The sequence below is a fragment of the Mus caroli genome, unplaced genomic scaffold, assembly GCF_978045245.1.
Source record: "Mus caroli unplaced genomic scaffold, Mus_caroli_1 scaffold_18, whole genome shotgun sequence".
NCBI classification, from domain to species: domain Eukaryota; kingdom Metazoa; phylum Chordata; class Mammalia; order Rodentia; family Muridae; genus Mus; species Mus caroli.
The window spans coordinates 38,996,809-39,024,152 of NW_028227273.1; the positions used below are offsets into that span (position 1 = coordinate 38,996,809).

At 39.8% G+C, this 27,344-nt stretch overlaps 1 protein-coding gene across 1 annotated transcript; it reads left to right on the plus strand.

The window, feature by feature from the left end:
* Window positions 1-6,115: 6,115 nt before the first annotated feature.
* On the plus strand, window positions 6,116-23,290 carry LOC110283798 (uncharacterized). Its single transcript, XM_085832961.1, is given in 5 exon segments — window positions 6,116-7,914; window positions 18,370-18,496; window positions 18,690-18,750; window positions 20,468-21,884; window positions 21,886-23,290. Coding segments are annotated over 5 exon segments (1,677 nt in total). The 5' UTR covers window positions 6,116-7,872; the 3' UTR covers window positions 21,916-23,290.
* Window positions 23,291-27,344: the final 4,054 nt, after the last annotated feature.

Below are 27,344 nucleotides of genomic sequence, written 5' to 3' on the forward strand. Positions count from 1 at the left end.
ATCCACATGATACAAAAATTCCTTTGTGGCCTGGATTCAAATGCCTGCAGTTTTTTGTTTTTGTTTTCCTCTCAAGATAATATTCAGGGATTGTCCAATGCCATGTCTCCTCCTATAGTTTAAATAGGATTTTTATTTTGCTGAAGTTGCACTGGAAATCATATCCAATCATAGCTCAGGAGGTTAAGGTGGAATTGGTAAATGAAGTTAGCTTTTTCATAGGCTGTTGGAGACTCATGAAATGAGCCCGGTCTTGCTGCATTTAGAGTCACGGATTACAGGTTTTCAGGTTAAAGTCCATGGTTCTTGGGTATAATGTGCCTTCAAGTTCCTGAGAGACAGGTGCACTCCATCAGGCAAGAAAGCATTAGGGCTGCTTTGGGTTTCTCTGTGTGTTTCCTCAGAAGTCAAAGAATCATGGAGATTAAAAGGAATCATGGGAGATTAAAAGGATAAATTATCTTGGATATTATTTATTTTGAATACTTTGTATAGCTTGTAAACATATTTGAATACTGTCAACTATAACTTTATTGCCATGTTATATTCTGTTTCTTATGATGATGTAAAAATTCTGATTGATCTCAATAATAACTGCCACAGCTTCAGTCATTCTGTGGCCCCTCCAGCGGACATGGTTTAATTTCTCACAGCCATATCATGTACCATTGTCCCTGTAAACTCTGGCTCTTACAGGTTGCACCAGAAACAGGGATCTGAAATGTAGAGATTTAAAAGGAAAACATGAAAAATTTTAAAAAGGTTAAAGGCAAGGAACTCCTGGGAATCCTCTGTGCACATATACACAAAAATGCAAGAACATTCATTGGATGTAAAAATTTAGGACAGGCAGAGTCCAAGAAGTAATATTTGTTTGCAGAACTTCTGCAAACTTTGTTGCTGGAGGAAGGCATTAAAGTGGGACATCATCAGTTGACAAAATTCCTGGAGTTCATTAGTGCACTTCTGTCTTCTTACCCTGAAAAGGGAATCTCTGAATTCCAGAGGTTGGTCCATGTTAGGAAGAACAAAGCGAAATTTAAGGAAACCAGAAAAGGTACTGAGTGGTGATTTTCAGCTTCGGAAATAAATAAAGACAGCAGTATATTAAAATGTCACATATAATTAAAAATCAAAGTGAGCAGAAAAAAGCAGAACAGTGGAATAGAAGAAAAATTCGAAGCTGAACGTGTATGATCTTACATGGTGAGGTTTCGAAGCTGCACATATCTTATCTTACATGGTGAGGATTCGAAGCTGCACATATCTTATCTTACATGGTGAGGTTGAGGATTTTTCCCTTCCTTGTGCTGATTTTGCTCCCCCATCTCCAGCTCCAATTTTCCTCTGATCCTAAAACCTATCCATCAAACGCAGCACTTGATAGCATGGAAACTTTTTTTTTTCTGTTTTACTTCATCTCTCTCTTTTATGTATATGGGTACTTTGTTTGCATGTACATCTTCACACCAGAAGATGGCATCAGACAGTTGTAACCTGACATGTGTGTACTGGGAATTGAACTCAGAACCTTTAGATGAGCAGTGAGAACTCTTAACCACCAAGCCATCTTTCTAGCTCTTCACTTCATCTCTTATTGAGACCACTAAAAAAGTTCTCTCATCCTCTTTAGTGGCCTCACGAAGAGACAGATGACTTTAGTAAGGGCATCTTCAGATTGATAACAACACTGGAAATGTCACCAGGCCATACTTACTAGTATATTTGGGCCTTCTCCACAATAAATGGTTGGATTCATAATCAGCAAAGTGGTGTCACTATGAAGGCTTGCATATTTTCCCAGGAGTTATAGATGGAAATTATATTGAAGAGATTAAAGTTATAGTTTCTGGTCCTGCTGGCATCTAAATATTAGGAAAAGAACAATATACTGCTCAACTGTTATTGATTCCAATATCAGTGTTTAATTAGTGTCTGCTCAGGAATGAGGCACAGAATGTGTATTGGATAGAATTACTAAGAGACCCCTTATGCCTCTGTACAGTTGGTAAGACATTTGAGGGATTTCTGGACACTAGTGCCAATGTTTCAGTTCTTTCCTATCAATCCTGACCCTGTCACTGGCCTCTTCAGGGGACCCAAGCAGAGCTCTTTGGACCAGGAGTTTCCCATGGGCCTCAACAGGACCTTAATTAGCAGGGTTTTCTCACAGATCTATGTTGAAGAAATGGGTTTAGGAGATATCTATAGGGCATTTCTTCCAAAAACAAAAGAATTTACCTTCTCAGCACCTCATGGTACCTTCTCCAAAACAAAACAAAACAAAACAAAACAAAACAAAACAAAACAGGCCTCAACAGATACAGGAAGAATGAAATAATCCCATGCATCCTATCAGATCACCATGGACTAAGGCTGCTCTTCAACTCCAACAAAAACAACAGGAAGCCCACATACACATGGAAGCTAACAACGCTCTACTCAATGATAACTTGGTCAAGGAAGAAAGAAATTAAAGACTTTTTAGGATTCAATAAAAATGAAGGTCAAACAGTGGTGGCGCATGCCTTTAATTCCAGCACTTGAGAGGCAAAGGCAGGCAGATTTCTGAATTTGAGGCCAGCCTGGTCTAGAGAGTGAGTTCCAGGATATCCAGAGTTATACAGAGAAATTCTGTCTTGAAAAAAAAAATGAAAAAGAACATGAAGGCACAACATATCCAAACACAATGAAAGCAGTGCTAAGAGGAAAACTCATAGCTCTTAGTGCCTCCAAAAAGAAACTGGAAAGAGCATACACTAGCAGCTTGACAGCACACCTAAAACTGTAGAACAAAAGGAAGCAAATTTACCCAAGAGGACTAGAAGGCAGGAAATAATCAAACCCAGGGCTGAAATCAATCAAGTGAAAACAAAAAGAACTATATAAAGAATCAGCCAAACCAGGAGCTGGTTTTTTTGAGAAAATCAACAAGATAGGTAAACCCTTAGCCAGACTAACCAGAGGGCACAGAAACAGTATCCAAATTAACAAAATCAGAAATGAAAAGAGAGATATAACAACAGAAACCAAGAAAATCAGAAAAATCATCAGATCCTATACTCGACAACACTGGAAATGGACAATTTTCTAGACAGATACCAGGTACCAAAGTTAAACCAGGATTAGATTAATGATTTAAACAGTCCCATAACCGCTAAAGAAATAAAAGAGGTCATTAACAGTCTCCCAACCAAAAAAAGCCCAGGACCAGATGAATAGAATGCAGAATTCTATCAGACCTTCAAAGAAGACATAATGCCAATATTTTTTTAAATGGTTTTAGAGCTTTATTGTAGAAAAGGAGAGAGAGAGAGAGAGAGAGAGAGAGAGAGAGAGAGAGAGAGAGAGAGAGAGAGAGAGGAGAGAAGAGGCAGAGGGCAGCCAGGCCACGTGGAGAGAGGGGAGAATGGAAGGGGAGAGAGGGAGCAAGAGGGCTAGAGCAAAAGCAAAAGAAGCAAGAGGCCAATATTCTTCAATCGATTCCACAAAATAGAAACAGAAGGAACATTATCCAATTCGTTCTATTAAGCTACAATTATGTTTCCACCTAAACCACACAAAGACCCAACAAAGAAAGAGAACTTCAGACCAATCTCCCTTATGAACACTGGTGCAAAAATACTCAATACAATTCTTGCCAACCAAATCCAAGAACATGATTGTACTGGCTAGTTTTGTGTCAACTTGACACAGCTGAAGTTATCACAGAAAAAGGAGTTTCAGTTGGGTAAAATGCCTCCACGAAATCCAGCTGTAAGGCATTTTCTCAATTAGTGATCAAGCGGGGAGGTCCCCTTGTGGGTGGTGCCATCTCTGGGCTGGTAGTCTTGGTTCTATAAGAGAGCAGGCTGAGCAAGCCAGGGGAAGCAAGCCAGTAAGGAACATCCTTCCATGGCTTCTGCATCAGCTCCTGCTTCCTGACCTGCTTGAGTTCCAGTCCTGACTTCCTTGGTGATGAACAGCAATGTGGAAGTGTAAGCTGAATAAACCCTTTCCTCCCCACTTGCTTCTTGGTCATGATATTTTGTTCAGGAATAGAAAACCTGACTAAGACAACGATCATTCACCACAGTCAAGTAGGCTTCATCCCAGGGATGCAGAGATGGTTCAATAATACGGAAATCCATCAATGTAATCTACTACATAAACAAACTGAGAAAGCATTTGACAAAATCCAACACCCCTTCGTGATAAAAGTCTTGGAATGATCAGGAATTCAAGGCCCATACCTAAACATAATAAAAGCAATATACAGCAAACCAGTAGCCAACATCAAAGTAAATGGTGAGAGGCTGGAAGCAATCCCACTAAAATCAGGGACTAGACAAGGCTGCTCACTTTCTCCCTACCTATTCAACAAAGTTCTCGGAGTCCTAGCCAGAGGAATTAGACAACAAAAGGAGATGAAAGGGATACAAGTTGGAAAGGAAGAAGTCAAAATATCACTATTTGCAGATGATAATATTACACTTAAGTGACCCCCAAAATTCCACCAGAGAACTCCTACAGCTGATAAACGACTTCAGCAAAGTGGCTGAATATAAAATGAACTCAAACAAATCAGTAGCCTTCCTAAACTCAAAGGATAAACAGGCTGAGAAAGAAATTAGGGAAATGATACCCTTCACAATAGTCACAAATAATATTACATACCTTAGTGTGACTCTAACCAAGCAAGTGAAAGATCTGTATGACAAGAACTTCGAGTCCCTGAAGAAAGAAATGGAAGAAGATCTCAGAAGATGGAATGATCTCCCATGCTCATGATTGGCAGGGTTAATATAGTAAAAATGGTCACCTTGCCCAGCGCAATCTACTGAGTCAATGCAATCCCCATCAAGATTCCAACTCAATTCTTCATACAGTTAGAAAGAGCAATTTGCAAATTCATCTGGAATAACAAAAAAAGTAAAACAAAACAAAACAGGATAATGAAAACTATTCTCAATGATAAAAGAAATTCTGGGGAATCACTATCCCTGACCTCAAGCTGTATTACAGAGCAATAGTGATAAAAACTGCATGGTATTGGCATAGAGACCGGCAGGTAGATCAATGGAACAGAATTGAAGACCCAGAAATGAACCCACACACCTATAGTCACTTGATCACACCCTGGTCACCTCCCTTTGGGGGCCAGAATAGTTGGTGTTTGGGTTCATAGACCAAACTGGTTTAAACTTTTTTTTTTTTGAGACAGGATTTCTTTGTGTATCCTCCCTGGCTGTCCTAGAATTACTAGGCTTAAACTTTTGGTGTCCTGACTCCACTTCCCAAGTGCTGGCATGATGAGCCAGTGCAACCACTAAAGGCTGGGAATGTGTTAGTGTTTTGGCTACCAGTGTTTAGCTGAAGGAAGTGTGAACAATTTAGATGAGTCTTTTTAAAAATGGATGATGCCTGGTGAATATCAACCAGGAGGTTTAAATTTGACCTGGATAGTCTGGGTGCCCTTTCGGCTGTGAGGCAGGTGGATCACTCCACTTGGGATTGTTTAGTGATCTGTGTATGCTAGAGACTTTGTGCCTAGATTAAAGAGCCTCCTGAGTGCAGCAGAGCAGGGACGACTGTGTAGTCCTGCTGTTAGGAAACATAATGGAGTGAGGTGAAGTAGCTTTGGCAGATCGAGCCGAAGTGTGTCCTGAGAAATTACACCATGCATCTGGTGTAAAAAAGCTTTATTGGGGGTGGGAGTTGGGGGAGTGAGGTCCTGGGGAAGGGATAGAGGCAGAGAAGTGGACATATGACAGGCAGAGAGAGAAAGAAGCGCACACCGGGAACAGAGAGATGGCCTGCCAAGTAGGGAGAGAGCTCCGGTGGCTGGTGGGTGGATACATTCATCCTGAAACAGACCAGGCGCGCCTGGTGGCGTCAGCAGGTGATGGCAGTCTATGATGACAGAAGTCTCTGTTAGGTCCCCAAGAGTAGGCTTGTGGATCTGCCTGTACCCTAACAGGCGCAAGTTCTATGGCAATGTCATTCTTTCCGGGTCTGGGACAGTTCTGTGCCTGAGCGGAGGCCAGGGCTGGGAACAACTGTGCTGTGACACTTCACAGCCCTCCATGACTAGGGGAGCTGTCACTCATGCCTCACTAGCCAATCACGATCTCCAGGTGGATCCGCTAGCCAGAATGGGGAGAGCACTTCCGTTCCCCAATACTAAAGGTTCGGGCTCGGGTCTGAGGGAGGCTCTTGTGGTTCCGTATCCTGGTCTGCCACCCGCTGCCGGGAGCTGTGAGGAGAGCGGGGCGAGCTCGGGCTCCACGCCATGGTGAGCGGGGCCGCCGTCCCCACGCGGGGAGGAGCCGCGGGAGACTGTGTGGGGTTCGTCCCGGGGTGCGGGAACCGGCGGCCAGACTCGCCGCCCGGCGTGATTGCGTTGTTCACCTGAGGTCCCTGCACCTCCGGAGCGGAGGCGGGACGTCTGACTTCGATCCCGGGCTGCGCCTGCGCAGAGTGTGGGGCGCGGGTCCTGGAGTGAAAACACCTTGTTGCTGACGTCACCATGCAGTGAGCGTCTCAGCTGCTTTTCCTGTGTCCAGGGAAGGCAGATGTGCTGACTCGCAGAACCCTAGTTTCTCCGGTGCCTTCTACAAGTTCTGTACTTGGCACCTGACGTTCAGGTGTAGGATCCGTCCGCAGTTAACTCTGTGCAGATGCAAAGTGTTTGTCATCGACACAGGCTTGTAGATGCCTTGGCGGTCCAGTCACCTGTGTTAGTAAGGCCAGGCTCACTGGTTTTCCTGCCTTCATTCATCAACATTTACTCTATTTTAGTTGTATATATTTTTTTCTTTCTAAATTTCCTCTCGTGTTCTGTTGATCTCTATTCTTTCCCAGGAAGTACTTTGCAGGCAGGTTTCCCCGGTTCTCTGAGAGAACTGGGTTGGGAGGGAAACAAGGGATAATAGCGAGCAATCAGAGAAAAGATACATACTTAAACCTGAGTTTGCTGGTCTCCAATTGTTTAATTTCTTCTTAGACATGTTAGGGAAGGTTATTTTAAGGAAGCCTGTAACCCCTCCAGAGGAGTTAGTGTAGAGGAGTAAAGTTTTGTTCTTTTTATTTAGTAAGACCAAACCTTCCTTGTTAGTAAGAAAAAACCTGTTCTGTCCCATGGTAAGGAGAAGTCTGCCTGCTCCTTCTGCTCTCTGCAGCTCTTTTTTTTTTCTTCTCTTCCCTCTGCATTCTGTACATTGCTCTCATAGTGTTTTTATTTTTATTTTTTTATGTTACTTATAGTTTCTAAGTTATTCCACTCTCTATTCTCCTTCTAATCTTGCTCTCTCTTCCTCTTCAGATGTCACAAAAATGCTCTTATTCTCATTGCCTATATGATTTGATTTATGCTCCACAGGGTTGCCTTGGTCCAATCTTTTCTTCTTTGTAAAGGAAAAGTGTATTCTGAGCCCTTGCATGTTGAGAAGTTATACTTTGTGTTTATTTTGATTTATAGAATTTGTACATTTTGAGTTTATATGATGTCAAAGTCAAGAGATTGCCCTTAGTATTCGATGAAACTTTAGACATTTCAAATGTTGGGACTGTGATATAATATGGAGATCTTTGAAATGAGAATAAATGCATTTTGAATTATTGCTAGACTAGGAGCCTGTGGTGGTTTGAATATGCTTGGCCCGTGGGAAGTGGCACTATTAGGAGGTTAGAGCCTCATCGGAGGAGGTGTGGCCTTGTTAGAGGAAGAGTGTGACTAAGAGGGTAGGCTTTACGGTCTGCTACAGCTCAAGCTTCACCCAGTGTAGAGAGCCTTTTCCTAGCTGCCTGTGGAAGAAAGTCTCCTCCTGGTTGCAATTGGATCAAGGTTTAGAACTCTCAGCTCCTCTAGCGCCTGTCTGCCTGCAGGCTGCCATGCTTTCTGCCATGAAGATAATGGACTGGATCTCTGAAACTGTAAGTCAGCCCCAGTTAAATGTTTCCTTTTATACAAATTGCTTTGGTTGTGGTGTCTCTTCACAGCAATAAAACCCTAATTAAGAGAGAAGTTGGTACCAGGGACTAGGGTATTGCTGTGATAGGCCTATCCATACTTTTGTTTGGATGAATTCAAATTTTGGATCTTTGGGTTTGTAAAGCTGCCATGATGATAATGGACTGGATCTCTGTACTTTAAGTGGAGCTTAATGGGCCATCCTAGCAGAAATATGGATGACATCAGTGCTGAGGGTGAATTGAATTCTGGTGGCCTGCCTGGCTCAAGAGCTTTCAAAGAGAAAGAACTTTCCTATGTTACCTAGAATTTGCTCTTGTGATATTTTGGTGAAGAATATGACTTCTTTTTTGCCCTTGTCTCAAGAGTCTGCCTGAGGCTAAGGTAAAGAGATTTAGATTAAATGCATTGACAAAGGACGCTTCAAAAACAGCCTAGTTTAGACTTTATCCTGTGGCTCACTTTTTTTTTTTTTGGTAGAACATGATTTTAATATTTTCAATTGTTAATATTCAACAAGCAGAATAATTATTTTAAGATATATTTTGCTGTTATGTCTCTCTTTTCATTTTTGATTTTATTAATTTGGATACTATCTCTGTGCCCTCTGGTTAGTCAGGCTAAAGGTTTATCTATCTTGTTGATTTTCCTCAAAGAACCAGGTCTTAGTTTTGTTGATTCTTTGTATAGTTCTTTTTGTTTTTACTTGGTTGATTACAGCCCTGAGTTTGATTATTTTCTGTTGTCTACTCCTCTTAGGTGTATTTGCTTCTTTTTGTTCTAGAGATTTCAGGTGTTCTGTCAAGCTGCTAGTGTAAGCTCTCTCCAGTTTCCTTTTGGAAGCACTTAGAGCTATGAGTTTTCCTCTTACCACTGCTCTCATTGTGTCCCATAAATTTTGGTATGATGTTCTTCATTTTCATTAAATTCTAAAAAGTCTTTCATTTCTTTGTTTATATCTTCCTTGACTAAGTTATCATTGAGTAGAGCATTGTTCAGCTTCCATGTGTATGTGTGCTTTCCATTGTTTTTGTTGGTATTTAAGACCAGCCTTAGTCTGTGGTGATCTGATAGGGTGCTTGGGATTATTTCAATCTTCTTATATCTGAGGCCTGTTTTGTGACCTATTATATGGTCAATTTTGGAGAGGGTACCTCGAGGTGCTGAGAATAAGGTATATTCTTTTGCTTGAGGATTAAATGTTCTATAAATATCTGTTAGATCCATTTGGCTCATAAGTTCTTTTAGTTTCACTGTGTCTCTGTTTAGTTTCTGTTTCCATGATCTGTCCATTGCTGAGAGTGGGCTGTTGAAGTCTCCCACTATTATTGTGTGTGGTGCAATGTGTGCTTTGAGTTTTAGTAATGTTTCCTTTATGAATGTGGGTGCCCTTGCATTTGGAACATAGATGTTCAGAATTGAGAATTCATCTTGGTAGATTTTCCTTTGATGTGTATGAAGTGTCCTTCCTTATCCTTTTTGATAACTTTTGGTTGAAAGTTGATTTTACTCCGTATTGGAATGGAGACTCTAGCTTGTTTCTTGGGACCATTTGCATGGAAAATTGTTTTCCAACCTTTTACTCTGAGGTAGTGTCTGCCTTTGTCACTGAGGTGAGTTTCCTGTATGCAGCAAAATGCTGGGTCCTGTTTATGTATCCGGTTTGTCAGTCTATGTCTTTTTATTGGGGAATTGAGTCCTTTGATGTTAAGAGATATTAAGGAAAAGTGATTGTGACTTTCTTTCTGTGATGGTTTGTATATTCTTGGACCAGGGAGTGGCACCATCTGGAGGTGTGGCCTTGTTGGAATAGGTGTGTCACTGTGGGTGTGGGCATAAGATCCTCACCCTAGTTTCCTGGAAGTCAGTCTTCCAACTAGCTGACTTTGGATGAAGACATAGAACTCTCAGCTCTGCCTGTGTCATGACAGCCTGGATGCTGCCATGCTCCCACCTTGAAGATAATGTGTCGCATCTGCTCTCGACCAGCAAGAACAACACGACACAGTCGGATTCTTCTCAATAGCCTTTATTGCAGGAATGCCTTGATGCTTCTACGGGGTCCCCGGGTGCCCAGGGAGCCCTGCTTATATGCACTCCAGCACAGGAGAAGGCTCCGTGGCCCTCTGGGATTGGTCAGTCTGCCGGCACCCAATTTGCATGCACTCGCTCGGGTGTCCATCAACTAAAACCGGAAAGGTTAATCCTATTTCTTTCCACACCTCTGGGTAGAAGGAGGTACCTGGTCTAACAGCCCTAGCGGATTCCTTTTTTCCTGTGTAATCAGGGTTGTAAGGTGGAGCTGTTGGCACTTTCGGTTTTGTTCTTTTATTAGCCGATGCTCCCCTTTTCATTGGCTTGGTTCCAGGGTCATATCTTTCCTGCTCATACCGAGCTGCCTCTTCCTCTAGGTCAGCTTCATCATCTTTGCTAAGCTCCGAGTCACTGGAAGTGGAGCTTGATAAACTTAAATCCTTTAAAGAGGAATATATCTTCACTATTTCCTTTTCTTTATCACTGATTCCTTTTATTTTTCCTCCCTTTTCTTTTCCTTTTTCTTTCTTGCCTTTTTTCTTTCTCTTGCTCATATGCTCTTTGTCCTCTTCTGACATGCTTTCTTGTTGTTCTGTAAGAATTTTCTGACCTGTCTTAACTGCTTCTGTCAAACAAAAGCAGAGGCCACAAATTACAGAAAACGAAACAACAAGGATAATAAGAGCTACCCACACTGGGTCTATGGGCGAGAAAAACATATCCCCCTTAAACCCGGGGATCAATTTGGGAGACTTACCAGTACCGCTGTTCTTCAGCTGGAGTTCTGAATCCATGAGATCCTCGGGTCCCCATACGGGCCACCATATGTCGCATCTGCTCTCGACCAGCAAGAATGACACAACACAGTTGGATTCTTTTCAACAGCCTTTATTGCAGGAACGCCTCGATGCTTCTACGGGGACCCCGGGCGCCCAGGGAGCCCTGCTTATGTGCACCCCAGCACAGGAGAAGGTTCCATGGCCCCCTGGGATTGGTCAGTCTGCTGGCACCCAATTTGCATGCACCCGCTCGGGAGGGGTTGGCGCCAAATTCGAATTGACGCCTGCGCAGTGGTGTTGTTTATGACAACGGCAACCGGAAACTGGCGCCATCTTGGAGTTGGCTTCCCACAGTAATGGACTGAACCTCTGAACCTGTAAGCTAGCCCCAATTAAATGTTGTGTTTTGACCCAAATATAGCTGTCTCTTGTGAGACTATGCTGGGGCCTAGCAAACACAGGAGTGGATGCTCACAGTCAGCTATTGGATGGATCACAGGGCTCCCAATGGAGAAGCTAGAGAAAATACCCAAGGAGCTAAAGGGATCTGCAACCCTATAGTTGGAACAACATGATGAACTAACCAGTACCCCGGAGCTCTTGTCTCTAGCTGCATATGTATCGAAAGATGGCCTAGTCGGCCATCACTGGAAAGAGAGGCCCATTTGACTTGCAAACTTTATATGCCCCAATATAGGGGAATGCCAGGGCCAAAAGAATGGGAATGGGTGGGTAGGGAAGTGGGGGGCGCTATGGGGGACTTTTGGGATAGCATTGGAAATGTAATTGAGGAAAATATGTAATAAAAAATATTAAAAATAAATAAATAAATAAATAAATAAAAAAAATGTTGTGTTTTATAAGACTTGCCTTGGTCATAGTGTCTGTTCACAGCAGTAAAACCCTAAGACTCTTTCTTTCTTTCTTTCTTTCTTTCTTTCTTTCTTTCTTTCTTTCAGGTTTATTTATTTATTTTATGTTTGTGAATACAATGTAGCTGTCTTCAGACACACCAGAAGAGGGCATCTGATCCCATTACAGATGGTTGTGAGCCACTGTGTGGTTGCTGGGAATTGAACTCAGAACTTCTGGAAGAGCAGTCAGTGCTCTTAACCGCTGAGCCATCTCTCCAGCCCTGATTGTGACTTTCTGTTATTTTTGTTGTTAAAGGTGGAATTATGTTTGTGTGCCTATCTTCTTTTGGGTTTGTTGAAAGATTACTTTCTTGCTTTTTTCCCCCTAGGTTGTAGTTTCTCTCCTTGTCTTGGTGTTTTCCATTTATTATCCTTTGTAAGGCTAGATTTATGGAAAGATATTGTGTAAATTTGGCTTTGTTATGAAATATCTTGGTTTCTCCATCAATGGTAATTGAGAATTTTGCTAGGTATAGTAGCCTGGGCTGGCATTTGTGTTCTCTTAGGGTCTGTATGAGATCTGCCCAGAATCTTCTGACTTTCATAGTCTCTGGTAAGAATTCTGATAGGTCTGCCTTTATATGTTACTTGACTTTTTTCCCTTACTGTTTTTAATATTCTTTCTTTGTTTAGTGCATTTGGTGTTTTGATTATTATGTGATGGGAGGAATTTCTTTTCTGGTCCAGTCTATTTGGTGTTCTGTAGGCTTATTGTATGTTCATGGGTGTCTCTTTATTTAGATTAGGGAAGTTTTCTTCTATAATCTTGTTGAAGATATTTGCTGGCCCTTTAATTTGGGAATCTTCACTCTCTTTTATACCTATTATCCTTAGGTTTGGTCTTCTCATTGTGTCCTGGATTTCCTGGATGTTTCCTTTTGCTTTTTGCATTTTCTTTGACTGTTATGTCAATGTTTTCTATGGTATCTTCTGCACCTGATATTCTCTCTTCTATCTCTTGTATTCTGTTGGTGATGCTTACATCTATAACTCCTGATGTCTTTCCTAGGTTTTCTAATTCCAGGGTTGTCTCCCTTTGTGATTTCTTTATTGTTTCTATTTCCATTTTTAGATCTTGGATGGTTTTGTTCATTTCCTTTGCCTGTTTGATTGTGTTTTCCTGTAAGTCTTTAAGGGATTTTTTGTTTCCTCTTTAAGGTCTTCTTGCTGTTTATCTGTGTTCTCTTGTATTTCTTTAAGGGAGTTATTCATGTCCTTAACATCCTTTATCATCATCATGAGAAGTGATTTTAAATCAGAATCTTGGTTTTCTGATGTGATGGTGTATCCAGGACTTGCTATGGTGGGAGTATTATGTTCTGATGATGCCAAGTAACCTTGGTTTCTGTTGCTTATGTTTTTATGTTTGCCTCCTGCCATCTGATTATCTCTAGTGCTACCTGCTGTCAATATATGACTGGAGCTTGGCCTTCCTTTGATCCTGGTTGTGTCAGTACTTCTCAGAGTTCAGCTGTCTCTGTGATCCTGTGATTCTGGGATCCTCTGATCCTGAGATGCTGGGTGTGTCAGAGTTCCTGGGAGTCAAGCTGTCTCTGGGTCCCTGAGATCCTGGTATGACCAAGTGCCTGGGATCCTGGGATCCTGAGATCCTGAGATCCTGTGGTCCTTCCTCCATGTGTTAAGAGTGCCTGGGAGTGGATCTTCCTCTGGGTGTTGTGGGACTGGCTGCAGAGTTCGGGCCCAAGGTCTGCTTAGGGCACCAGCCCTGATGGGAAGGAACCCATGCCACTGGTCGGGTAGAGTTCCTGGGTGCCTGGGTCCTGCTGGTCACAGTTACTTCTGGTGTTGGGGCAAATGTTGTATCCTCCTCACCTCTGATCTTATGATCCTGGGAGTGTTAGAGCGCCTGCTAGTGGAGCTTCCTCTGGGTGTTTTGGGACTGGCTGTGCTGTTTGCTCCTAGGTCTGCTCAGGGTACTGGCCCAGACCAGAAGGAACCAGTCTCTGTGGCTCACTCTTATGAGGAACATTTCAACAAGAGTAGCAAGCTTAGAAAGGGAGAATAAGAAATGTATGGTTGCAGGAGTAAATGGGAATCAGGAAGTGAGATGGAGCTAAATCCTGTGTTCAAGATTATTAAATGGAATTAAGGCAGTGGTGATCTTGAGTCAAGATCCCACCCAGCTAAGCTTATTGTTTATATCTTTGCAGTTGAACAAGGGATAGTTATTTATGTTAAGTGATATTAGAACATGGATATTGTATTTGTTGAGTTTCAGGAATTGCCACTCAATCCAAACAAACACCGATCTCAGTTAAGCAAGAATAGTTTATTGAATGCACACAGTTAATACTGGATATCCAGGACCATAAAAAGGACTCAGGAACCTAATTGCACTACTAGTCTGCTCTCAGAGTAGATTTTTTTTTTTAAATTGGAAAAAACAGGTTCGAAAGTTAAAAGGGCAAAGAGGGGAGCAGTTGGTTTACTAGGCAAAATATTACCAGCTAACCTTTTAGCTGATTGGTCTTGAGTAAGGTACAGGGGTGGTGGATGGGTGGTGAACAGGGGAATTTCAGAACATTGAGATAACAGAGGATGTGTATTATAATGATAACTTTTTGGCTTATTAGTAGCATTCCTCAGTGTCAGCCATGAAAACCATAGTGAGCTAATATGTAGGTGCAAGAAGGATTGCCTAGTGTTCAGCTCTGACTCAAGCCATTTTAGACATAATAGTTCATATTGACCTTTGATTTAAAGGTCCTATGTAAAACTTTGTGGATTTTTTTCAGATTAGCAAACCTCATATAGAACATTGAGAACAAAATAGGGTATGTGGTCAGCTTGTCCTTGAACTAAGTCACTTTTCAGTGTCAGTGACTGACAGGCATGTTACAGCAGCAATATGAAATAGCTGGCAGGTGTGTAACAAAATGGCTACAGTTATTCTGGGTGTTGGTGGTGTTGGTGTTCAGATCATTACAGTATTCATTTGGATATAAGGAGATATAGTTGTGTATCAAATTGATAAGGGATGGATTGTGATAGCTATTCTCAGGTGTCAACTTGACTATATCAAGAATGAACTACAATCCAGAACTTATAAAGATCTTGTGAAAAGGAATTAAAGAAAAGCTTAGGTCTAGGTGTGGTGATACACACCTTTAATTTCAGGATTCAGAGGCAAGCAGATCTCTGAGTTGATGGCCAGCCTTGTACAGAACAAGTTCCAAGTAAAGAAAAGCTTAGGTCCCAGTGTGGTGGTACATGCCTTTAATCCCAGCATTTAGGAGGCATGTAGATTGGTTGTTTTTGTATTAAAATGTAGAATTCTTGGCTCTTTTAGCATCATGTCTGCCTGTAGAATGCCATGCTTCCTGCCATGATAATAATGGATTGAACTTCTGAAAGTGGAAACTAGCTCCAATTAGATGCTTTCTTTTTATTAGAGTTACCTTTGTCATGGTGTCTCTTCACAGTGATAGAACCCTAAGACAGAATGTATCAGGACTTGTGTGAAAATGTGATGGTTTGAATGAAAACTTTCCCAGGTATGATGATGTCTTTACACTTGTCTTCTTTGTGTGGTTGAAACTGAGCAGGCTGTTTTTATAAAGCCTTACAATCTAGACTTTATTCCTAACTAATGTATGGTAAATATCAGCAGTTGCTTTTCCTTGAGAAGCCATTTTCTAGCCTGATATTTTTATGGAATTAGGTTTTCTACATGTTTAGCAATTGTTATTGTGCTGAGCTTTACCCACATCTTGACTTAAGATTTTTGGCAGAAGGTATAATACTTTACACCAGGATGGTATGCATGCATGATATTAATACTGATCTCCAGAATGATTGGCTTGCAGGTGTATAACATTCTCCCTACCCTTCTGTATATTTTTAATTTCTAAAGTATGTGCATGAGTCTTTTGCCTATGTTTATGGATATAAACATAGTTCACTGGTGTTCACTGAACTCAGAAGAAAGCATTAGATTGTCTTGGTCTAGAGTCAGGAATGATTGAGAGCCTCAAAGTGAGGGCTGAGGCTCACTTGTTCCAGGTCCTCTGCAAAGGCAAACAGTGACCTTTGTTGAAGAGTCATCTGTATATAGCCTTTATTTTTATTTATTTGTTTTTTTTGTGGTATTGTTGATCTCCCCCCAGGATAATTATTTATTTTACTAACCTTTCTGAGAACTCTTCGATCTGTCAGTCAGTAATTTATTAAAAGTGAATTTTTTCATAGGAATATTATTTACCCTTAAAGTTTATATAGGGTCACTCCAGTTTTCTGATAGACAAGTATATTTCTGGAGTGAATGTTTAACTCTTTGCAGGAATTTTTGAGTGAGCCCCTGTGTGCTTTCTATCTTTTTTTTGTGTGTGTTGTGTATGTTTCTTTGGGACAAGGTTTCATTATGTCCCTTTGGCTGTTCTTAAAATCATTTTGTAGACCTGGGTGGCCTGGAAATCTTAGAGATTCATTTGTCTTTGCTTCCTGAGGGCTGGAAAAAGGTGAACATTCTAAACGTTTTCATTGGTTTTTGAAGTTAGTAGTTGCCAGGGCCAGCCCTGGTGGGATCTTCTTTCTTGTTGGTTCTTCTTGAGGCAGTGGAGGGGGAAGAGTGTCGGCAGAGGGTAAGGTTTTGTTTTACTAGATATTTATTTTAGGGTTGCTGTATGGTAATAAAAAGTTTACTTATCTAAGTCTAAGTTACTTTGCTATTGTAGCTGATCTGTCTTCTGTGTTCCTCTGAGGCAAGAAACTGCAGTCTCTGGTACCTAGCACCTCATCCTAAAACAGCAGGAGATTAAGAAAAGGATTAATTGCTAGAGTCTTTTCCTTTTTGTCCAGATGCCTCTTGCTTGTCAGGTTAGGAGGAAGTTTGGAGCAATAAACTTCTACTGAACCAGGAGAAGAGAATAATGCTTGCAGAAGGAAAAACTTTTATATAAACAAATATGCATAAATACATAAATTCACATACAGATTCATGCATGTGCATTTGTAGATTTCCATTCAAACCAGGTGGTCCCAGTTTGCATATATTCTCACAGTTACATACTCACAAACACACATCCATAGTTACATATGCATTTGGAGCAAAAGACCAAGCACCAGTGCAGAAAGAACTCCCTCATTCTGGATAAAAAATGAGCTCTAGTATTTATTGCATAGAGAAAGAAAAGCTTCTACCTTTTTAATGCTAAATGAATTAAAGCCAAGTGTGTAAAACGAAAGCTTTGTTTCTTTTAATGAAACCAATAAAACCTTGTTATTAAGAAAAGACCTGTTCTGCCCTATGGCAAGGAGAAGCCTGCCTGCTCCTTCTGCTCTCTCTACAGCTTCTTTTTTCCTCTCTCCCTCTGCATCCTACACATTGCTCTCTTAATTTTTTTTAATGTTACCTATAGTTTCTAAGTTATTCTACTCTGCATTCTCCTTCTAATCTCTCTCTCCTCCTGCTTAGATGTCACAATAATGTTCTTACTCACAATGCCTTTTCTCTCAAAGCTATGCTTATACTTCTAAATTTTTGAGTTCAGCTCTGTCTAAAAAGAGTTCTAAAACAATTCTCCTCAGCTCAGTTCCCCAGACTCTTCTCTTTTGTCCTCAGCACTTTTTCAGAATATATGATCACATGGTAAAAAGTTCATCACAAGTTCACACATAAACTTCAAATCATAAATCAATTAAGAAGTTTACAACAGTGAATGTTTACATGAACATTCATTAGGTGTAATTATCTGGCCAAACATTCATCACCTGTCATAGCTCCACAGGCTCATTGAAAGTTAAAATCCATAACTAAGTTATTAGTGAAGTTTTATATAGATAAACCCAGTCAATATTTTATCTTCTGTCCTAGCACCTATAATAAATCATTAGTTCCCTTTTTAGACCTTTGGTTAGTTGTTTTACAACCTCTTGGAATGTGCTCTGAGAAAGTCTGGTTACTATCTAGAAGCAATTAACTGGTGATATATGGGAGACTGGCAGAGTTGTCATTGCAGTTTTGACTATCAGAAAAGGATCTAATAGCAGTTGCACTATAAAAGAGCTTAATAAATACTGATATAATTTTAGGAATTCTTATAGGGTCATCATTAAGAATTAAGAAATCATCTATTTGTCCATATAGCTTCATGGCAAGACAGTACATCTTCATAGATCTGCAGATGTGCTCAAAAGGGGTGGACTAATGCCTAGTAATTATAATATATATGCTTCATAATAACAGGGGAAACATATTAATAGCAGGAATCTTTTAAAATGATTTTCTCCTGGGTCTTGCCTTTCAGAGTTTCACTGTCAAGGTTAATTTAAGGTGGTCATTTCAGGAAGATCACCTGCTAGTTATTGGCTTGTCCTATGATGGCTCCTGACAAGTAATTTTGATATAGTTTTGCTGATATATCCTTAATCATGCTGTTCTGTTTGCATGTTTCTTTTTATATGTTAGTATGCCATATCTTACTCAGTTTGCACAAAAATGAGAGGTGTGATTCTCCTTTTCTGTTTCCTTCTGAAATGAGTTGGTGATTGCATTTGAAATTCTGTGACATGAAATTAATATGTCAAGCACACAGGATTATGTAAATATATTTTCAGTGAAGTGTACATTCACAATACCTTCAGTCTCACCAGTTCTATTACATATGTATATATACTTTACATACTTACATATATACCGTATATATACATACATGGATATGTTGTACTTTAGGATGCAGTGACCTATGAGGATGTGCATGTGAACTTCTCTCGGGAAGAGTGGGCTTTGCTGGATCCTTCTCAGAAGAGTCTCTACAAGGATGTGATGCTGGAAACCTACTGGAACCTTACTTGTATAGGTAATTATGTGCATTTTCCTTTACTTTTTAACTTAAAGGGAGACTTTCTTAGAGATTTTTTTTCTTTTCTGTGATTTTAATTGTGAAAGAGAGAGTGTGTATAAGTCAGCCATTGTTCTAAGGCTCACGGAATATAATAATTTAAATTTTACATAATTTCCAGTAATATACATTTTCTGGTACTGTATTTTAGGCTACAAATGGAACAACCACGATAATGAAGAATATTGTCAAAGTTCTGGAAGACATGGAAGGTAATTTTCATGTGCAAGCTGATACATATGTGCTTCTGAAGAAATTTTAATGAAAACATGTAAACAAGCACAGCTTTATGAGGAGTATTAAATTCTCACATCACCACATACTTCACGGTCAGGTAGTCAATCAGCATTTGCAAGGTATTCCTTTAAGAAACAAGAAAAGAAAACAAGGCGTTAATAGATGTCACAAATTTAATCATAGCCATGTGAGAACCATGTTATTGAAGTGTCCTTTCACTCAGTTTTACACAGAAAAAGCATACACATTGATTTGGGATTAATGTATATTTGTCTGTAGATGAGTTATTCTTAATATAAATGTTAGCAATGAATTAATCTGACAGATATATTTATTTACTTTTTGTTAGTTCCCAGTAATCACACAAATAAACCAGTATTTAAAAATGTACATCAATAGCTGACCAATTAAATGATCTACTTTTACTTTCTGTGCTAATCTAGCTACCTCCCAGACCTATTCCATGATACTTGTATATTATCTGGCTCTTTATACTCCTTCATGGTTCCAAATCCTCCTTCTTCCTCCATGATCTGAATCTCCTTCTCTACCTTTTTCCTTCTTCCGTTGGTGGATATGCCACCCTATTCTCTATTCTGCCCAGCCACTGAGTGATCAGCATTTATAGACAAGGCAGAGAATAAATTCTAAGAACTGTTTACCCAAACTTGAGACAGGAGATTCTAGATATAAGCATTACAATGCTGTGTCTGGATTGTCTAGATTGAAACAAGATATAGGGCAGAGAAATCATCATTTGAATAACACAAGGGTAAATTTCACACAGTGTATAAAAACATTATGCTTAGATATGTCTAAGACCTGTTATAAGCAAATTGCCCATAGTGAAGCTAATATTACTCATATACTTGTAGTGATGTACCATAGTATAGTGAGAAGGGCAAGTTTGTGAGAATCAAGGTATTGTGCAGCATTAGTTGATTAATCCATTCTAGTCTCCCTGGCGGTGGTGTGCGCATTCCTTGCTACCAATGGTCTGGATTCTTGAGTGAAAGACACACACATACACACACATACACACACATACACACACACACACACACACACACACACACACATACACACACACACACACACACACACAGTCTTTTATTTTAATATGCTTTAAATAGCTCAACAGCTGGGCTATTCCCAAACTTCCATGTTGCTAATACTTCCCCTCTAATACTCTTGAGTTATTACTTACTAAAATCTATATTCCATCTTTGCTACCCCAGACGCAGGCCAACAGCCCTCCGGGGCCCAAATTACCAATGCTTACATGTTGGCAGTCTCTCTGTCTCTCTGTCCTACACTTCTCAGGCCTGGACCTTTTCCTTCCCCAGCATGGCACCTTTTTCACTCTCTTGTGTATTGTTTTTGTTTTGTTTTTTTGGGGTGGGGGGCGTGGCTGGGAATCCTAAAGTACTGCCTCTTTCTCTGCCCAGCCATTGGCCACAGGCAACTTTATTTACCAACCAAAGCCAACTGGGGGCAGGGACCCTCAGTGTCCTACATGCAGATGTGCAAATTCCTGTGTAATTTTGGGAACCCAATTAATACAAGCAATAAGCCAAATTCCAACAGTGTTGTGATAGAGAAATTTGAATCCCTAAACACATGTCTCTGAGGAACAAAAGGTTAAAGTGTTTGAACATGAACATCTTTTATTTCTTATTCTTCCTTGAATAGGTGTATCAACTGTCCCTCTGCATATGGAAAGAAGCAGTGTACCAATCTCTTTCCTATAACAATTAGAAGATACGTAGTCACCCCCTTTATGAGAAGAGGAGGTGAATGTGATACAAGTTTACAAGTCCTTGGTTTTCCAACTTCAGTGGGAATACATCAAAATACTGACACTGGAGAAAAGCCCTCTGCGGACAAGGAAAGTGGAAAGCCTCCTGTCTGTCCTGGTTCACTTTGCACATGTAGTGTGACTCACACTATAGGAAAATGTTATGAATGCAGTCAGTGTGGTAAAGCTCTCAGTTCTTCTTGTTTTCTTCAGAGACATGACCAAACTCATATGGGAAAAGGAAGTGATAAATGTGAGCCAAGTAGTAAAAGCTTAACCCATCCCAGGTATCTTCAAATACAGAAGACGGCCTATAATGAAGAGGACCTCTATGTGTGGAATCAATATGGTAAATCCTCTTTACAGCCACACCGAAGAACTCATTTGGAAATGAAATACTCTGAATGTAATCAAGGGGATAAATCCTTTGCATTTTACAATCATCATCAAGTAGGTAGAACTAATACTACAGAAAAAAATTATGAATATAACCAATGGGGTAAAGCTTTTTCGTATTCCAGTTATCTTCAAGTTCATGAAACAATTCATACTGGAAAGAGTCCCTATGAATGTAATCAATGTGGGAAAACCTTTGCATATAAAAGTCATTTTCACAAGCATGAAAGAATTCATACTGGAGAGAAACCCTATGAATGTAATCGATGTGGTAAAGCCTTTTCATCTAACAGTAATCTTCAAAGGCATGAAAGAATTCATACTGGAGAAAAACCCTATGAATGTAGTCAGTGTGGTAAAGCCTTTGCATATCGCAATAGTCTTCATATTCATGAAAGAAATCATACTGGAGAGAAACCTTATAAATGTTATCAGTGTGGGAAAGACTTTGCAAGTAACAGCAATCTTCAAATACACAGAAGAGTTCATAGTGGAGAGAAACCCTATAAATGTTATGAATGTGGTAAACATTTTTCATGTAACAGTCACCTTCAAATGCATGAAAGAATCCATACTGGAGAGAAACCCTATAAATGTAATCAGTGTGGGAAAACCTTTGCATATAGCAGTAGTTTTCACATGCATGAAAGAACTCATACTGGTGAGAAACCTTATGAATGTAATCAGTGTGGTAAAGCCTTTGCATATTGCTGCCATCTTCAAAGGCATGAAAGGTGTCACACTGGAGAAAAACCCTATGAATGTAATCAGTGTGGTAAAGCCTTTGCATATCTCAGTAGTCTTCACAAGCATGAAAGAAATCATACTGGAGAGAAACTCTTTGAATGTAATCAATGTGGCAAAGTCTTTGCATGTCTCAGTACTCTTCAAGAGCACAAAAGAATTCATACTGACAAAAAAAATCCCCAAGGAAACTAATAAATGAGGAATAGTCTTGGGTACCACACTCATTTTCCCCACTGAGCTCTCTCACTAGTGTTTAAGAATAGTAGAACTATTCCATCATTAACATATTGTAGGCGTATTGTCATCTAAAAATACATGAACACAGGTCAATTTGAATAATCTACTTTCAATTCAAAATGACATTTATGCTGTCATTTATTATCTTTTGTATTTTATTAGTTTATTCTGAGGCCTAAAACTTGTTCTTACCATTTTCTCAGAAACACAAATGAAAGCCAGAGAATTGTAACAGGGAATAAAGATGGTTGCTGCTAAGCTTCATTCTCTTGGATAGCTGTATTACTCATACAGGTTTTTCTCTGAGTACTACACTTGAATTATATGCACACACTCACACCAGTACATAACATAATTATTGTTGAAACTGAAATAAGGGCCAATGAGTTTACTTACCAGTTTAGCGTACTTGCCGCCCAACTTTACTATCTCAGTTTGCTATCTAGTAGTTACATAGAGTAACTAGACAATAGACACCTGTCATTGTCCTCTTACTGGCACATGTATGGCACGGCACAGGTACATGCACACAGTTAAAATGAGAGTTTTAAAGAGATGCAATTAACAAGTTAACAAAAAATATCAAGAACACCGGACATGATTTGTAATTAATACATTATAAAATTCCTAGAAGTATTGTTCAGTACAGTGAGAGTTCCTGTTTATTACATTAGTCTTTCATTCTGTGATTCAAAGATAGGTCATTTTAAAAACATCTGAGCTGGGTGGAGTGGTGTACACATGCAATCCCAGTACTTGGGAATCAGGCAGGTAGACCTCTTTTTGAGTTAAGGCCAGACTAGTCCACAGAGTTTCAGGGTGGTCATAGCTATGTAGATAGATCCTGTTTCCCACCTCTACCCCAAAAGAGTCTGGTAAGATGTCTCAGAGGTTAAAATCACTGACTTCTTCCAGAGGACCCAGGTTCAGTTCCATGCTCCCACATGGAAACTTAGAACTGTCTGCAATTTGCTGGAGATCTTTAAACATCCATATGCTTTGTTCCACCAGTCCATATTTTTTTTAACATAGAAACAGCTTTCCTCCACCAGAATGATACATGTCCCTATCTGTTCAACTGTCAGTAAATCCAGAGCTCTCCTGTTTCGTGAGGCAAGTCTTTTGAGGGATGTGATCTGTCACTGGAGGGATTCAAGACTATCTGTGGTAGAAGCCATAGCCTGGTCAAGCTTAGCCTGGAAATCAACCAGCCAGGTGCTGTGATTGGACAATGCTGTTCTATCAGTTCCCATAGCACCCAGTGAAACATGAGACCCAGTTCCATGAGCAGAGGTATGAAAACTTCCCTTTTGGTTCCCTCCCAGCTATAAAGGAGTTCTTTGGGTTTGTAGAGATAAACCTGGGGAATAATCATTTCAGGGGTGTAGAAACCTAGAAAAATGGATTAATAGAGGTACCAGTAATGTTATTGTACCAGATAAGAGTGGGGTTGGGGGCTTCTAGTCGCCATCTGTACCTGGAGCTGGTCCTGTGCCATAGAGCTCCATACCCAAATACCACTAGGAGAGAGCTGGTCTCCCAGGAGTGCTGGCACTCATGTGAAAACAGGTAACACCATCACTGTTCAAATTCCTGGCCCAAGAGGGACCAGCCCAGTGTCATCAGGACCCAAGGAACAGCCAGGGACAGGATCCTTCAGGTTTCTGTCTGCACCCTGGAGCTGATCCTGTGCCACAGCTCTTCATACCCAAATTCATTGTGGAGAGAACTGGTCTCCCAGGAGTATTTACATACAGGCTTGCAAGAGGGATAAGCCACAGTCAGAGAGACAGCAAGACCAGCTAACACCAGAGATATCCAGATGGCGAGGGGCAAGGGCAAGAACATAATCAACAGAAAACAAGGCTACTTGTCATTATCAAAACCCAGTTCTCCCACCACAGGGAACCCTGGTTACCCCCACAACACCAGAAAAGCAAGACTGATTTTAAATCACATCTCATGATGATGATAGAGGGCTTTAAGAAGGACATAAATAACTCAAAGAAATATAGGAGAACACAGGTAAACAGGTAAAAGCCCTTAAAGAGGAAACACAAAAGTCCATTTTTGTCCTATTGACAGTGTCCTTTACAAGAGGAGGCGAATGACTGTTCTTGAAAATAGAACCAGGCTTGGGTTTGTCTTCAAGGTCCAAACCAAGACCAAGTAGGGCCCAACAATATCTGTAGAACATTTTACCCTAAAACAAAAGACTACATCTTCTCAGCACCTCATGCTACCTTCTGCAAAATTAACTGTATAATTGGTCACAGAAAAAGCCTCAACTGATACAAGAAGATTGAAATAATCTCATGGACTCTATGAGATTACAATGGGCTAGGACTGGTATTCAGTAACAACAGATACAACAGAAAACCCACATATAACTGGAAGCTGAACAACTCTACTCCATGATAAAAGGGAAGAAATAAAGAAATTAAATACTTTTTATAATTTAATGAAAATGACACAACATACCAAAATGTATGGGACACAATGAAAGCAGAACAAAGAGAAAAGCTCATAGCTCTGATTGCCTCTGTAAAGAAATTAGAGAGCATATCCAGGCTCTAGAATAAAAAGAAGCAAATACAACCAACAGTAGTAGATGGCAAGAAATAATCAAATTCAGGACTAAAAACAACCAAGTAGAAACAAGCCTTTCCATACAAAGAATAAACAAACCAGGAACTAGTTTATTGAAAAAAAAATCATCAAGATAGATAAACCCTTAGTTAGACTAACCAGAGGGCACAGAGACAGTATTCAAATTAGCAAAATCAGAAATGAAAAGAGAGGCATAACAACAGAAACTGAAGAAATTAAAAAAATCAGATCCTACTACAAAAGCCTATACACACCTAAACTGGAAAATCTGGATGAAATGAATATTTTTATAGACAGATACCAGGTATCAAAGTTAAATCAGGATGAGATAAACCATCTCAACAGTCCCATAACCCCTAAAGAAATAGAAGCAGTCATTAAAAATTCTCCCCCCCCCTCAAAAAAAAAAAAAGCCCAGGACCAGATGGGTTTAATGCACAGTTCTATTAGGCTTTCAATGAAGACATAATACCAATACTCTTCAAACAATTACACAAAACAGAAACTGAAGGAACACTACAGAATTCATTGTGTGAATCCACAATTACTCTGATACCTAAACCACATGAAGACTCAACAAAGAGAACTTCAGACCAATTTCCCTTATGAATATTGTTGTAAAAATATTCAAAAAATTCTCACAAACTGAATCCAAGAACAAATCAAAATGATCATTCACCATGATCACGTACGTTTCATCCCAGGGATTAGGGATGGTTCAATATACTGAAATCCATCAACATAATCCACTATATAAACAAACTCAAAGGAAAAAACCCCACATGATTATTTCATTGGATGCTGAAAAACCATTCGACAAAATACAACACTACTTAATGTTATAAGTCTTGGAAAGATAAGAAATTCAAGGCCCATAACTAAACATAATGAAAGCAATATACAGCAAACCAATAGACAACATCAAACTAAATGGAGAGAAACTTGAAGCAGTCCCACTAAAATCAGAGATAAGGCTGCCCACTCTATCCCTTTCTATTCAAAATAGTACTTGATGTTTTAACCAGACCAATTAGACAAAAAAGGAGGCCAAAGGGATACAAATTGGAAAAAAAGAAGTTAAGGTATTATTTGTGAACAATATGATAGTATACTTAAGTAATGCTAAAAATTTTACCAGAGAACTCCTTCAGCTGATAAACAACTTCAGCAAAGTGGCTGGATATAAAATTAACTCAAACAAATCAATAGCCTTCCTCTACTCAAAAGATAAATGGGCTGAGGAATTAGGGAAATGACACCCTTAACAATAGTCAAAGTAATATAAAATATCTTGGTGTGACTCTAACAAAGCAAGTAATAGGTCTGTATGACAAGAACTTCTACAGATTCAATGCAATCTCCATCAAAATTCCAACTCAATTCTTCACAAACATAGAAAGAGCAGTTCTCAAATTCATTTGGAATAACCAAAAACCCAGGATAACTAAAACTATTCTCAAAAATAAGAGAACTTCTGGGTTAATCACCTTCCCCGACCTCAAGCTCTACTACGTAGCAATAGTGATAAAAACCACATGGTATTGGTACAGATATGAACAAGTAGATCAATGCAATATAATTGAATACCCAGAATTAAACCCACACACCTATGGTAAACTTAACAAAGAAGCCAAAAATCATTCAGTGGAAAAAAGACAGCATATTCAACAAATGGTGCTGGCTTAAGTGGCTGCTGGCATGTAGAAGAATGGAAATTGATCCATTCTTATCTCCTTGTACAAATTTCAAATCCAAGTGGATCCAGGACCTCCACATAAAACCAGATACACTGAATCTAATAGATGAGAAAATGAGAAAAAGCCTCAAACACATTGCTATAGGAGAAAATTTCCTAAACAGAACACCAATGTCCCAGGCTCCAAGATCAAGTATAGACAAATGGGATCTCATAAAATTGAAAAAATTCTGTAAGGCAAAGGACACTGTCATCTGGATAAAACAGCAGCCCACACACTGGGAAGAGATCTTTACCAACCCTACATCTGATAGAGGTCTAATATCTAATATATACAAAGAACTCAAGAAGTTAGACTCCAGAGAACCAAATAACCCTATTTAATAATGGGGAACAGAGCTAAACAAAGAATTTTCAACTGGAGAGTACTGAATGTCTGAGAAGCACCGAAAGAAATGTTCAACATCCTTAGTCATCAGGGAAATGACACCAGTCAGAATGGCTAAGATCAAAAACTTAGGTGACAGCAGATACTGCTGAGGATGTGGAGAAAGAGGAAAACTCCTCATTTGTTGGTGGAATTGCAAACTGGCACAACCACTCTGGAAACCAATTTGGCAGTTCCTCAGAAAATTGGACATAGTACATCCTGAAGACCCAGCTGGAAACAACCCAGATCTCCTTCAACAGAGGAATAGATACAGAAAATGTGGTACATTTTCACAATGGAGTATCACTCAGTTATTAAAAAAAATGACTTAATGAAATTCACAGGCTAAATGATGGAACTAGAAAATATCCTGAGTGAGGTAACCCAGTCACAAAAGAGCACACATACTATGTACTTACTAACAAGTGGATATTAGGAAAAAAGGTTGGAATACCCAAGATACAACTCACAGACTATGTGAATCTCAAGTAGAAGGAAAGACCAAAGTATGAATGCTTCTGTCCTACTTAGAAGGGGGAACAAAATGATCATGGAAGATAGAGGGAGAGAAGGACTTGGGAGGGAGAGAGGAGGGGAAGGGAAAAAGGGGACAATACTAGGGGGAGGAGACAGGGGAGCTATACAGAGGGTCAGG